The sequence below is a fragment of the Euleptes europaea genome, chromosome 18 (assembly GCF_029931775.1).
Source record: "Euleptes europaea isolate rEulEur1 chromosome 18, rEulEur1.hap1, whole genome shotgun sequence".
NCBI lineage: Eukaryota > Metazoa > Chordata > Lepidosauria > Squamata > Sphaerodactylidae > Euleptes > Euleptes europaea.
Window position 1 is genome coordinate 21,184,454 of NC_079329.1, and position 14,567 is coordinate 21,199,020.

At 49.4% G+C, this 14,567-nt stretch overlaps 1 protein-coding gene across 1 annotated transcript; it reads left to right on the forward strand.

Annotated features, from left to right (window-relative positions):
* The first annotated feature begins 1,537 nt into the window (after positions 1-1,537).
* Positions 1,538-13,814, forward strand: RUVBL2 (RuvB like AAA ATPase 2). Its single transcript, XM_056863300.1, has 15 exons — positions 1,538-1,552; positions 3,732-3,780; positions 4,007-4,062; positions 5,347-5,488; positions 5,700-5,829; positions 6,801-6,867; positions 7,006-7,112; positions 7,219-7,312; positions 8,325-8,448; positions 9,721-9,815; positions 10,425-10,543; positions 11,599-11,718; positions 11,860-11,989; positions 13,290-13,404; positions 13,737-13,814. Exons 1-15 carry the CDS (start codon positions 1,538-1,540, stop codon positions 13,760-13,762), a joined length of 1,389 nt encoding a protein of 462 aa, XP_056719278.1. The 3' UTR covers positions 13,763-13,814.
* Positions 13,815-14,567: the final 753 nt, after the last annotated feature.

Consider the following 14,567-nt stretch of genomic DNA (forward strand, 5'->3'; position numbering starts at 1 on the left):
GAAGAATTTTTGTACTCAGCTTTGGGACAATTGAAAATATGAATATGAAAGATTTTTTGTAGGTCCTATTGTGTATATTGTCCTATATTGTATGTAATTGCACGTAGCTATTTATAAAGTAACTTGCACTTTGTTTAAGTAGTGTTTCGCTCCTGTACTAATTTCCAAATCTCTTGATATTTGTACAGTGGTGTCCTAATTCTCCCCCAACCTCCAGGTAGTAGCAGATCTGCTATTACAACTAATCTCCAGCCGATAGGGATCAGTTCACCTGGAGAAAATGGCCGCCTTTGGCAATCGGACTCTACGGCATTGAAGTCCCTCCCTTCCCCAAACCCCGCCCTCCTCAGGCTCTGCCCCCAAAACCTCCCGCCGGTGGTGAAGAGGGACCTGGCAACCCTAATACTAAATAAAACCAACCAAGCCAACTACACAGCCTGTAAGCGCAGCAGACCCTAAAGAGCCGGGAAGCTGAAAAGCGTATCCTCCATTCAGTGGAAATGAAACATCCATGGAAGTAGAAGACAACCTGTTTTGCAGCATGCGTGGCTTCTAGTTGATTGCAAAAGGGCTTAGCTGGCCGTTTCTCTCGCAGCGTAATAAAAACCAAAATCTTGTGGCACTTTAAAGACGAACAGCATTTACTATCTGAAGAAATGAGCTGCGGCTCACGAAAGCTCGTACCCTGCCAGAAATTGTGTTTTAGGGGGCTTTCACACATGCCAAGTAATACACTTTCAATGCACTTTGCAAGTGGATTTTACTGGGCGAAATGGGAAAATTCATTGAGAAATTATTGTTAAAAGTGCATTATTCAGCCTGCGTAAAAGCACATTAGCCTTTAAGGTGCTACTGGACTCTAGGACCATTTATGCATGGGAGGTTTTGCCTGGGATTTGCCGCTCTCTAGATGCACATTTTTCTTATAAATGTTTTAAACATGTATTAGGGTGGGTGGTGGGTACTAAGAGTACTTTAAATCACTGTAATTTTACTGTAACAAATATTCAAAATATTTAAAACAATTGCATGTACTCTTGCATTTTGTATTTTTGTTATTTTTATTGTATTTTTTCTATTGTTTCTTTTGTTTTATTATAAAAACTAATAAAAATATATAAATGTTGTATTACAATTTTCAAAATATAAACAAACATACAATGACACATACATTCACACACAATTTATACTCCTTCGGGGAGTCTGTTTCATCATCCGTCTGAAAAATCTATATTAACATTATAATCTAATTAATAAATTGCATCTATTCTAACTGTTAAATTGTTTTGTGGTCTAAATTTTACTTCTAAGATGCACGTTTTTTCTCATCCGAGTTCTCAAAACTGCACTGGGGCTTTTTTTTGAGTTTGGAGAATTTGGATGGGGGGGGGGAAACGTGCCTCTCTTCCCGCCACCTCCCCCCGCCCGGCGCGATCACAGACGCCGGGCCGCCCCCTTCCCTAGAGAGGCCACTTCCGGTCCCGGCTTGCCGGAAAGGCGGGCCGGGTGCTTGGAGACGGCGCGAGACGGGAGCAGCATGGCAACGGCGGCGGTGAGGGGCGGCCTCTTTCCCCCTCCCGGAGGGGGGGGGGGAGGAACCCTTAGATCTTTCCCCATAATTGTTTCCTTTTACGGGGGGGGAGGGGCACCAGATCGTGAGCCCCCCCTTCTCCGATTCCCACGTGCGATGCGTGTCTCCCGTCTCCCTCCCCTTCGGTTTGTTCGCCTTACCGGTCATCCAGACCCCCCCCCCGCTTCTTCCCATAGGGCTCTTTCTATCCTGCATCCTCTTGCTTGATGACTGAGAGGGCAACCCCTCTGCACGTTTATTCAGGCATAAGCCCCACTGTATTCAAGTAGGGCTTACTTCTGAGTAAGCTTGCGGAGGGTTGCCTGTGTTGGGAAAGGCTCGCTTCCCTGGCAGTGTGCTTAGGGCTGGCACCTCCATTGACTTGCACGCAGAAGCATTGACTTGCACGCAGAAGGCCCCAGGTTCACGCCCCGGCATCTCCAGTTAAAGGGACTAGGCAAGTAGGTGATGTGAAAGACCTCTGCCTGAGACCCTGGAGAGCCGCTGCCGGTCTGAGTAGACAGTACTGACATGGATGGGCCAAAAGGTCTGATTCAGTATAAGGCAGCTTAATGTGTGTTCTTTTAGGGGAGGAGCCATGGTTCAGTGGTCGAGCATCTGCTTGGCATGCAGAAGGTCCCAGGTTCAATCCCCGGCATCTCCAGTTGAAGGGATTAGGCAAGTAGGTGATGGGAAAGACCTCAGCCTGAGACCCTGCAGAGCCACTGCCAGTCAAGTAGACAAGATTGACTTGGATGGACCAGGGGTCTGATTCAGTATAAGGCAGCTTAGTGTGTGTTCTTTTAGGGGAGGAACCATGGTTCAGTGGTAGAGCATCTGCTTGGCATGCAGAAGGTCCCCGCCTCAATCCCCGGCATCTCCAGTTGAAGGGACTAGGCAAGTAGGTGATGGGAAAGACCTCCGCCTGAGACCCTGGAGAGCCGCTGCCAGTCTGAGTAGACGATACTGACTTTGATGGACCAAGGGTCTGATTCAGTATAAGGCAGCTTCATGTGTTCATGTATGTGTGAATGAGGAGTGGCACTCAGCCCATCTGTGTCACCCCCACTGCCCTCCTTTTCCTGCAGGCCTTCGTGGCTTTTGAAGGCAGCTTCATGTGTCCATCACCAGTTTTCCTGTCACTCTATGGGGGGGGGGTGCATCTAAGAAGAGTTGGTTTTTATACGCCGACTTTCTCTACCACATAGGGAAGAATCAAACCTGCTTACAGTCACCTTCCCCTCCCCACAACAGTCACCCTGGGAGGTAGGTGGGGCTGAGAGAGTTCAGAGAGAACTGTGACTATCACGAGGTCACCCAGCTGGCTTCATGTGTAGGTGTGGGGAAACCTACCCAGTTCACCAGATTGGCCTCCACTGCTCATGTGGAGGAGTGGGGAATCAAACTCGGTTCTCCAGATTAGAGTCCACCGCTCTTTTAACCACTATACCACGCTGGCTCAATGGCAATACCTTCTTCGTATACAGAAAGTGCTGGGTTCAATCCCAGGCGTCTCTGGTTAAAGGCTCTCAGGATGTGTTGGGAAAGACCAGCAAATCTGTGAATACCACTGCTAAGAGGCAACATCAGGGGAAGGCCTTGGCCCCTATGTAACTGTGTAAAACAGACTGCTGGAACAGATGGACTACTGGTCTGATCCAGCAGGGCTCTTGTGTTCTTTCTGTACCAGAGTCCCTGGAGAGATGCTGCTAGTCAGAGCAGAGCTAGATGGGTCCATTGATTTATCTTCCTGCTGTCGTCTGTCCTTCCTGTCAACTGCATTACCAAGCTGACCCTGTTCCACATCAGTCACTTCAGCATTCAGCTCTTTGTGTCTGCCAAGCTATATGTATGATGTTGCACCACCGAAAGGGTTTAGGGTGGCGAGAGGCGATTGGAAAGTCAGCACCTGATCTGTTATAATTGATTCACTCAGAGTTTTGGGGCCTTGCAGTGCTTGAGGGATAAATGAGGATGTGCGAGCCAGCCTCGTTGCTCTTCCACTTGTGAAACGTGACTTTCTTCCCAGTTTGTCCAGTTATCTGGTTTATATGGAAATGTAGAGTATATTCTAGCTCTTTCTAAGACAGCTAACACAGAATGTTGGCTACGGATCAGAACTTTGGGATCTAAGTCAGGATTGCTCTTTCTCTGTCCCCAGGCTACCAAGGTCCCTGAAGTTCGGGATGTTACCCGCATTGAGCGCATTGGTAAGTTTCCACCCCCCTTTCTTGCAGTTGCCTCTTATCATTTTCCCACAAGGCCCCCCAACCTGTCCAGTCCCTCCTTGTGCATTCTTCGGGGAAACAGACGCCTACATGTACCCAATTGATGAGTAGCACAGGGCTAAACAAGCCTGCGATTTCCATGGTGCGCAGTCCCCGCCCCAAGTCCTTTTTTAACGCAGAAGTTGTAATTGGTTGCTTTCTTTCACAGGTGCTCACTCTCACATTCGAGGCCTTGGCTTGGATGATACCTTGGAACCCAGACAGGTACTTAGGGAAAGAACTTCTAGGAATATTGGTGGGAGGATCTGACCAAATGAGACAGGTGTGGAGTAACTGGGGCTTTCAGTATGTATGCAAACAGTGGAGAATGTTTGGAAGGGTATCAGCTTGATATCATACCATATGTATGGACGCTGCTCTCCACACATGCAAATTCTGCTTTTTGTCCCCTGCTGTTCCATAGGTAAATTGTGAAATAAAGGGGAGGTCAGGTAGGAAGTAGGTAAGGCAGATCACTTCCTGGGTCCTAACTTTTGCATTCTCCCTCTGCACCATCTTTGGCTATCTTTGTCTGGCCAGATGCAAGTTAATATAGGAGGTTTGCCAACATCAGAAAATGCACATGTTTGCTGCATTTTCCTCCTTATAGGCCTGGGTGGAGGATGCAAATGAGAACACAAAACTTCAGCCACAGCTGGCAACAAGAAAGGGGTTGGCTGGCAGCAAGAAAAGGGTTAACGGAGGGATCATAAGCCTTTACCCAGACAAGCTCAAAAGGGGAAAGGGTGTTGTCAAGATGTGTAGATTACCAGAGGTTACAAGGCGTTTATCTAATAACATTATCTAATGACTAGCTATCATCAGAAATGAAGTAATTATCCTTTATGATACATAGGTAAATATGAGACAGTGAAGCTGTATATTCAGTTATCACGTGCAGTGTCCGAACAAGGATATCGAAACGGGATACTAGCCGGCAGACCTGTCACTGTTGTGGTTCTGTGTTGTATTATCAACACTTTTGTTTTGTGGGTTTGCTCATTGTTTGTATACTGTAATACATGTTTTGCAATTTATTTGAACCTTCGTTGTTACTACTATTTTGTAAAACTGGAGTAGCTACAAGTTATTAGATAAACGCCTTGTAATCTCTGGTGCTTTGCATATTTTTCCTGTCTTCTATCAGAGGTTTCTCCTGCTTCTTTAAAAAAAAAGATGTGTAGATTTACGCGGGGGCATGGGGTGAAGAGGGAGAATACATGGCATTAAAGATCAAGGATGGGAGGGTGGAAGTGAGGGATTATTTGCTGTTCAAGGGTAGAGGGCCCGGCTCAGAATCAGAGCACCTGCTTGGCTTGCTGAAGGTCCTAGGCTGAGTGTCCAGCACCTCCAGATAAACACACCCAGCTACCAGGTGCTAGGAAAGGTATTTTTCTACTTGAGCCCCTGGAGAGCCACTGCAGAGCAGTATAGGACATACGTAGCTAGATGGACCAATGGTTGGACTCTGCTTAAGGCTTCTTCATACCTACTTTCCCCCCTCAACAGGTGTCCCAGGGTATGGTAGGCCAGTTGGCTGCCCGACGTGCTGCCGGTGTGATCCTGGAGATGATCAAGGAGGGAAAAATTGCTGGCCGGGCCGTCCTGATCGCAGGCCAGCCGGGCACAGGGAAAACAGCCATTGCCATGGGTAAGGAACAGTAACCAAAGAACAACAGTAGCCTGCTAATGGTTCAAATTGGGGCTGTGTCTGGGGTTCCCTGTGTGGCTTTGGGGGTCCATCCACTTCAAATGCCCTTTTCTTGGATTGCTGTACTGCTATATCATTGGACTAACGCAACAATGGGAACGTTGGCTTATTCTCGACGTTGTCATAAATCTGCTCTCTTCTCTCCTCCTAGGGATGGCTCAGGCGCTGGGGCTCGACACCCCCTTCACAGCTATTGCCGGCAGCGAAATCTTCTCCTTGGAGATGAGCAAGACCGAGGCGCTGACTCAGTCCTTCCGACGCTCCATCGGCGTCCGCATCAAGTGAGGGCAGCCGCCAGGAGGCTTTTGAAGCAGATTCAGCCAGACAGGGCCCAGGAGGGAGGGATTGAGGCTTAATGGGTTTTAATGGGCAGGAGAGCTGGCAGCCTAGACTCTTAAGAGTTGGTTTTTATATGCCGATTTTCTCTACCACTTAAGGGAGACTCAAACTGGCTTACAATCGCCTTCCCTTTCCCTCCCCATAACAGACCCTGTGAGAGAGGTGGGGATGAGAGAGCTCTAAGAGAACTGTACTAGCCCAAGATCACCCAGCTGGCTTCATGTGTAGGAGTGGGGAAACAAATCCAGTTCTCCAGATCAGAGGCAACCACTCCAAATCACCGCTCTTAACCACTACACCACGCTGGCTCTTAAGCTTTTCCTTTGGAACATTAGTGGGTTTGGGGAATTGGGTGCTAATTGTTGGGTTTTTTTTAATGACTTGATGGCTTAGCTTTTGTAATTTTTTTGTATATTACCTTTTAATGCTAGTTTAGTTAACAGCATAGGGAGCCAGCATGGTGTAATGGTTAAAAGCAGCGGACTCTAATCTGGAGGGCCTGGTTTGATTCCCCACTGTACATGAAGCCTGCTGGGTGACCTTGGGTCAGTCACAGTTCTCTCAGCCCACACAAAGCGAGGCAGTGGCAAACCACCTCTAAACGTCTCTTGCCGTGAAAACTATGGGATTGCCACAAGTTGGCTGCGACTCGACAGCACTTTACACGCGCGCAGTTAACAGCATGATTGCTCGGTTAAAAAAATTAAAAAGAAAAACAGGAGTCCGGCCTGTTCAGGCTTTCTGGAAATTGGAACTAATGAGAGAAGCTCTTCCTGTCAGTTTCCTTGCTTTCTCAACAATATTTTCAGTTTTTATGGGATGGAGAAGACTTAACGGAGGTGGGGAATTCTGCAGTGTCTGTCTGTCCTGCCCCCCCTTCCCCAGTGATCTCTTTGTTCCCTTTTATCCACAGGGAGGAGACAGAAATAATTGAAGGAGAAGTGGTGGAGATCCAGATAGACCGCCCAGCCACCGGCACGGTGAGTCAAAACCTGAGTATTACGGTCCAGGGGAAAAGCAGTGTCTCTTTGGCCACCAAGTGCTGGAACTGCGTATCGAGGCCTCTTGCTCATGGCAGCAGTCACTGTAAGGTGCCATCTGTCCCCTTCTCGCCGCAGGGCACCAAGGTGGGGAAGCTGACCTTGAAAACGACCGAAATGGAGACCGTCTATGACCTGGGCACCAAGATGATCGAGTCCTTGACCAAGGAGAAAGTGCAGGCCGGGTGAGCCTTCGGACGCAATTCTGAGGGGGGTGTTTTGCACGGCGTCTGGCTACTGACGCCCCGAAGGAGGCCCCGGCGCTAATGTTTGCTCCTCCTGTTTCCCCAGAGACGTCATCACTATTGACAAAGCCACGGGGAAGATTACCAAACTGGGACGCTCCTTCACCCGGGCTCGGGATTACGACGCCATGGGCTCACAGGTATGAGGGGAGACACCTCCCCCCCCCCCCCCCGGTTCAGGGCGAGGATAAACGGGTTGCAGCCTGCAAGAGGCTTACGGGCAGAAGTCAAATACGAGCAGCCGTTGTGATACAGTGACAAAAAAAGCTAATGCGGTCTTGGGGTGCATCAAGAGAGGCATAACATCCAAATCGCAAGATGTCATCGTTCCGCTGTACCCTGCATTGATCAGGCTGCACCTGGAGTATTGTGTGCAGTTCTAGAGGCCTCACTTCAAAAAGGATGTGGACAGAATGGAGTGGGTGCAGAGGAGAGCGACGAGGACGATCCGGGGCCTAGAGACCAAGCCCTATGAGGAAAGGCTGAGGGACTTGGGAAAGTTTAGTCTGGTGAAGAGGAAGTTGAGGGGGGACATGATTGATCCCTTTATGTATTTGAAGGGCGGTCACTCAGAGGAGGGCAGGGAGCTGTTCCTGTTACAGCAGAGGATAGGACTCGCAATAATGGGTTTAAATCGTGGGCGAAAGGTACCAGCTGGATATTAGGGAAAAAAGTTTTTACAGTAAGAGTTGTTTGACAGTGGAATCGGCTGCCTAGGGAGATGGTGAGTTCCCCCTCACTGGCAGTCTTTAAGCAGAGACTGGACAAGCACTTGCCAGGGATGCTCTGGGCTGATCCTGCATTGAGCAGGGGGTTGGACTGGATGGCCTGTATGTCCCCTTCCAACTCTGTGATTCTATGAGGCATCCCTTGTAACCCTTCCAGCACATAGTGCCCAGTCACAGAGCACATACTTTGCAAGCTGGAGCTCCCAGGTTTCCTCCAGAGCATCTCCAATTAAAAAGAAGCTGCTTCCAGTCAGTGGACATTATTCAGTGGGATGGAGTAACATCCTTGACTTAGTAGGAATCGGCTTTGTGCAGACATGTTTCGACTTTCACCATCAAGGTGAGAAACGAAAAGGGTTGGGCTTGGGATGAAATGCACAAAGGAGGGGCCCCCTTCAGGACTTTTGCTGCCTCTCCCCTCCAGACTAAATTTGTACAGTGCCCCGACGGAGAGCTGCAGAAGCGCAAGGAAGTGGTGCACACTGTCTCCCTGCACGAAATCGACGTCATCAACAGCCGCACGCAGGGCTTCCTGGCTCTCTTCTCTGGTAGGAGGCTGGGGAGGTTGGGAGGAAGGAGAAGGTGGCGTTCTGGAAGAGGGGAGTCCAAACAGCTGGGCAGTAGTACTCAATCTGTGGATCGCAGAGAGCGCCATGCTTACAATTCCCATAAACCAGAAGTGGTTTGCCAGTGCCTTCTCCTGCGCAGTACTAACCAGGGTTAGCTGCGGTGGCACTGCCGTTGTCTGCGGAAGATCCTCCACCAGTGTCACCTTCCACTACTGCTGCTACCCAGTAGCTAACCTTCAAGGATTCCTCTGCCCCCATCCCCATAGGAACTGCCTGTTCTCTTATGCAGATGTGGCCATTGATCCCTTAAGGGGGTGGACGCAGCTTCGTCTGGTGTCTCAGCTGTGACCATTCCATCTTGAGTGACTCTGCTAAGAGTTTAGTCTCTTGATAGAGTCTAGACCTCTTACGGTATTGCTCTCGGCTTCCCTGACACACACAAACCCCCTCACCACGTTAAGGTGTGCAGCCCTCAATTCGCAAGATCTCTCAACCCAATTTGGCTAATGGGGTTATTTAGAGTACAAACTGGGGAGAATGACAGTGACCCCCTTCCTGAGTTCCCTGGGGGAAGGGCGGGATAAATATGTCTGTTTCCGTAAAGATTATGATGAAGAAGAGTTGGTTTTTATATGCTGACTTTCTCTGCCACTTAAGGAAGACTCAAACTGGCTTACAATCACCTTCCCTTTCCCTCCCCACAACAGACACCCTGTGAGGGAGGTGGGGCTGAGAGCGCTCTAAGAGCCGTGACTAGCCCAAGGTCACCCAGCAGGCTTCATGTGGAGGAGTGGGGAACCAAACCCAGTTCTCCAGATAAGAGTCCACCGCTCCAAACCACTGCTCTTCACCACTACACTAGTGGGGAGAAAAAGGGGACCGTCAGTGGGGAAAGATGCATTTTGCATTTAATTATTTATATCCCGCTTTTCTCATTAACTGAAAGTAAAATGTAGATGGAAGGTATTAAAATAGCACATGTTCACCCAGAATAACGTTGTTTTGTTACGTGTTAGGTTAGGGAAGTTTATTGTTGCGAATTGTATTTTATGGATTGTTATGTTTGTATTGTTCAGTCATGCGTTGTGAGTAAAATGAAAAGAAACATTTCACAAAAGATAAAAAAAATAAATCCATCCTGGAATGGGTGGGACATTTATCTTTCTTCAGGCAGCTTGTTTATATGGGGGTGGGGGGCTGATATGAAAGTTGCTCCTCACGTGCCCGTCCTTTCCACGTCTTCCTCCCCAGGTGACACAGGAGAGATAAAGTCAGAGGTGCGGGAGCAGATCAACGCCAAGGTAGCGGAGTGGCGAGAGGAGGGCAAAGCAGAGGTGATCCCCGGGGTGAGTGCCTTTGATCAGAAAAGGGGAGCCCCAACAGAGGCTTGAGGGTTCTAGTGGTTATGGGGCATTGATCTTCCCTCCCACTCACCAGGTGGTGCCTCTCAGCACTACAGCATGATGTAGCGGTTAACAGCGGTGGCTTGGAGTGGTGGAGTCTGATCTGGAGAACCGGGTTTGGTTCCCTGCTCCCCCACGAGTGGTGGAGGCTAATCTGGTGAACTGGATTGGTTTCCCCACTCCGGACACACAGGTGACCTTGGGCAAGTTATTCTCTCTGAGCCCCACCTACCTCACAGGGTTTTGGGGAGGGGAAGGGAAGGTGATTGTAAGCCAGTTTAAGCCTCCCTTAAGTGGTAGAATAAATTGGCATATAAAGAACGACTCTTCTTCTTTTTCTAATCTGGTGAACTGGGTTGGGTTTCCCCACTCCTCTGCATGGAGCCAGCTGGGTCACCTTGGGCTAGTCACGCTCTCTCAGCCCCACCTACCTCACAGGGTGTCTGTTGTGGGGAGGGGAAGGGAAGGTGATTGTAAGCCGGTCTGATTCTTCTTTAAGCGGTAGAGAAAATCGGCATATAAAAACCGACTCTTCTTCACCTTCCCGTCCAGGTCCTGTTCATCGACGAGGTCCACATGCTGGACATCGAGTGCTTCTCCTTCCTGAACCGGGCCCTGGAGAGCGACATGGCCCCTGTCCTCATCATGGCCACCAACCGAGGCATCACCAGGTCGGCAGGGGCAGGCAAAGGACCACCAACCAGTTGGGCATCAGGGCAGTGGGGGGGACAATAGCTCAGTGTCACGGGCTATATAACCCAGGTTATACAGCCCACGTTCCACGACTGTCATCTCTTTGTAGAAAAGAATAAGAGTCCAGTAGCACCTTAAAGACCGACCAAATTTCTGGCAGGGTATGAGCTTTTGTGAGTTGCAGCTCACTTCTTCAGGTACCCAAAGCTGAACACAGTACTCTAGGTGAGATCTAATGAGAGCAGAATAAAGAGATACCATCACTTCGCGTGATCTGGACACTGTACTTCTGTTGATGCAGCCCAAGATCACATTTGCCTTTTTAGCTACCGCATCACACTGACGACTCATGTTCAGTGTTTGGTCTACTAAGACCCCAAGATCCTTTTCGCACACACTACTGCTCAGACAAGTAACCCCCCATCCTATAATTATGCGTTTGGTTTTTCCTGCCTAAATGCAGAACTTTACATTTATCTTTGTTGAAGTGCATTTTATTAGTTCTAGCCCAATTCTCCAGCCTGTCAAGATCATCCTGGCTGTGTCTTCTACCGTATTTGCTACCCCTCCCCATTTAGTACCATCTGCAAATTTAATAAGCATCCCCTCTATTCCTTCCTTTTATTCTTTCTGCCAGACATTGTGTTAGTCTTTAAGGAGCTACTGGACTCTTGCCCTTTTCTACTGCTACGGACAGACTAACACGGCTACCCATCGTGTTGTCTCTTTGTCTCATTTCTTGGGCCTTGGCTTTTCCCCAGTTGGAGCACCATGCTGCCCCTTCACTTTACTCACAAATAAAGGAGCATAAAAGCTAGGCAGGGGCTGGGAATGAAGGGAGAACGTGGGCTGTTGCTCGACAAGACCACCGTGGGAGGACCACTGGGGTGTCTTGCCTAATAGGAGTCTGCTGGGTGGGCGGTTAAAGGAAGGTAGTGAAAGTGTTGGCTATTGGTAATGAAGTTGGGGGACAACTGAAATGAGGTTACGCCTCTGGTTGGCGTCTCTTTCATTTCTTGCTCTCCCCATGCAGGATTCGTGGCACCAACTACCAGAGCCCCCACGGGATCCCGATTGACCTGCTCGATCGCCTTCTCATTATCTCCACCTCCCCGTACAGTGACAAGGAGACCAAGCAGATCCTGAAGATTCGGTGAGGGGGCTGAGATGCACTCCAGCTGGGAGCTCCCGCACTGGGCCTCTCTTCTTCCCGATCCCAACTCTTCGTTCTTGCTGCATCCCCGCTGTGGACAGGAGGTTCTTGTATTCAACCACCATCTAAATTGTCTTGCAGGTGTGAAGAGGAGGACGTGGAGATGAATGAAGACGCTTACACAGTGTTGACCCGCATCGGCTTGGAGACCTCCCTGCGCTACGCCATCCAGCTGATCACGGCAGCCAGCCTGGTGTGCCGCAAGCGGAAGGTGAGCGCCAGCCCTGGACTGGTATTATGGTGGGACTAGAACTCATAAATCATCGGGAGAGTCCAGTGACTTACGGCAGGTGGGCCACTGCTCAAGATCTGCTCAAGAGAGCCAGCATGGCATTGTAGTTACAAGCTGCGGACTCTAATCAGGAGAACCGGGTTTGATTTCCCGCTCCTGCACATGAATCCTGCTGGGTGACCTGGGCCACTCATGGTTCTCTCAGAACTGTCTCAGCCCCACCTACCTCACAAGTTGCCTGTTGTGGGGAAGGGAAGGTGATTGTAAGCCTCCTTGAGACTCTTTAAAGGTAGAGAAAAGTGGGGTATAAAAACCAACTCTTCTTAATCTGGCCAAGAAGATTCCTACCATGTCTCTCTTCCTTTTCAGCCTGACCTTCAGATCCCAAAAGTCCCTCTTTCTTTGGGGCCCAGTGCATGTTCATACCAGGGGACTCTCTTCCTGTGATCAGGAGTCTCTTAATTTATGACCACAAGCACTCCTCTGTTAGGACTGGGAGCAAGGATTCTTGGGTTCTGTTAGGGGGTCCAACGCCTTGCAGAGGTTGGGAGCCGGTTATAATATGAGCTAGACAAATAGTGGGTTGTTATGGACCTGTAAGAACATAAGAAAGGCCCTACTGGATCAGACCAAGGCCCATCAAGTCCAGCAGTCTGTTCACACAGTGGCCAACTAGGTGCCTCCAGGAAGCCACAAACAAGACGAGTGCAGCAGCACCATCCTGCCTGTGCACCCAAAATAATAGGCATGCTTCTCTGATACTAGAGATACTGTACATTCTCAAAGAGCAGTTGATCTTCAGCGAGAGTTTGGAAGCAGAGATTCCTCAGTTCTAAGAGAGCCAGCGTGGTGTAGTGGCAGAGAGCCAGCGTGGTGTAGTGGATAAGAATGGTGGTTTGGAGCGGTGGACTCTAATCTGGAGAAGCGGGTTTGATTCCCCACTCCTCCACATGAGCGGGGGAAGCTAATCTGGTGAACTGGATTTGTTTCCCTGCTCCTACACACGAAGCCAGCTGGGTGACCTTGGGCAAGTCACTCTCTCTCAGCCCCACCTACCTCACAGGGTGTCTGTTGTGGGGAGGGGAAGGGAAGGTGATTGAAAGACAGTTTGATTCTTCCTTAAGTAGTAGAGAAAGTCAACATATAAAAACCAACTCTTCTTCAGAGAGCAATCTTCAGTAGAGTGTTTTCCCCCTCTTTGTAATTCAGAAATTCCTTTGGTTAGCTGTCACCTGTGTTCCGAGGAGTTCTCACTATACCCCTTCTCTTGGACTCACAGGGCACAGAGGTTCAAGTGGACGACATCAAACGCGTGTACTCCTTGTTCTTGGACGAATCCCGCTCCACTCAGTACATGAAAGAATACCAGGATGCCTTTATGTTCAATGAACTCAGTGAGTAAAGACTGGGTGGGGAGAGAATAACTCATTAGCATCCCTAGGCCAGGGACTCCTCACCTTAGGGGGCCACCCTTATCAGTCTTGTTTTGGGGGGGGAGATGAGGGGGAGAAGAGAGACCCTGCTTGTCAAGGATGCAGTGTGCGCTTACAAAAACCAAGGACTCCGTTTTGACTCAGGCCCCTGACGACAGCTTCTGCACGCTGGAGCTCAGCAATTCAGTTCTTTGGACTTGGTGGCATTAAATGATGTTGCGAACCCGGTAGCGCTCATTCAGATCTCCAGCTCTGGGTGGACCTGCATTTGACCTCTGCTTTTCCCTTTCCAGAGGGGGAGACCATGGACACATCATGATGCGGCTTTGGAGACCAGAGTCTAGTTGTGTGTACAAATGAATGTTTGCTTTTGGTTTTTCATTTTGTAAAATAAAATCTTTTGGAGAAGTCCTGTGTCTGACTTGGAGGGAACACGTGAAGCTGCCTTATACCGAACCAGACCCTCGGCCCATCAAAGTCAGTATTGTCTACTCAGACCGGCAGCGGCTCTCCAGGGTCTCAGGCAGGGGTCTTTCACAGCACTTACTCGCCTAGTCCCTTTAACTGGAGATGCCGGGGATTGAACCTGGGACCTTCTGCATGCCAAGCAGATGCTCTACCACTGAGTGGGAAGGTGTTTGGGGAGGGACCAAACACAGGCCGTCTCCTGAAAAGTGCTCTTGCCCTAGGGGGTGATCAAACCAGACTGCCTGAAGGGCGCCTTCTTCCTAGGCTGGGTCACTGAAGTAGCTGTTTGGGATTAGGAGCAGCAATTTTAAAAATGCATTATGTGTGTTCACACCCACCCCTCAACCAATTGTCAGCAATTGCAGTGGTCCCTTATCTGATTTTCTCTGCCTGGATTCAGAAAGGAGGGTTGTCATCCAATGTATAACAGGGGAAGTTTCAGGGCAGTTTGGATGTGTCCTCCTGTGAGTCATTAACCAGGTGGTCAGCTAGCAGGAAGACCTGCGTGAGAAGAAGCAGACTGCGGCACTTTTGGAGGACTGTCCTAAGGTTGGCCGAGAACAGCAGGGTGAAGTACCAGAAAGGGGTATGTTCAATAAGCACCGTAATTGACAAAGGGTGGCTTTCCCCCCTTCGATTGTGGGCTGTCAAAGCTG

Bases quoted from the DNA above. Each gene is read 5' to 3' on its own strand.
- RUVBL2 (XM_056863300.1), top strand. The intron at 5,489-5,699 runs GTAAGGAACAGT...CTCTCCTCCTAG, and splicing joins GAAAACAGCCATTGCCATGG to GGATGGCTCAGGCGCTGGGG. The intron at 8,449-9,720 runs GTAGGAGGCTGG...CTTCCTCCCCAG, and splicing joins CTTCCTGGCTCTCTTCTCTG to GTGACACAGGAGAGATAAAG.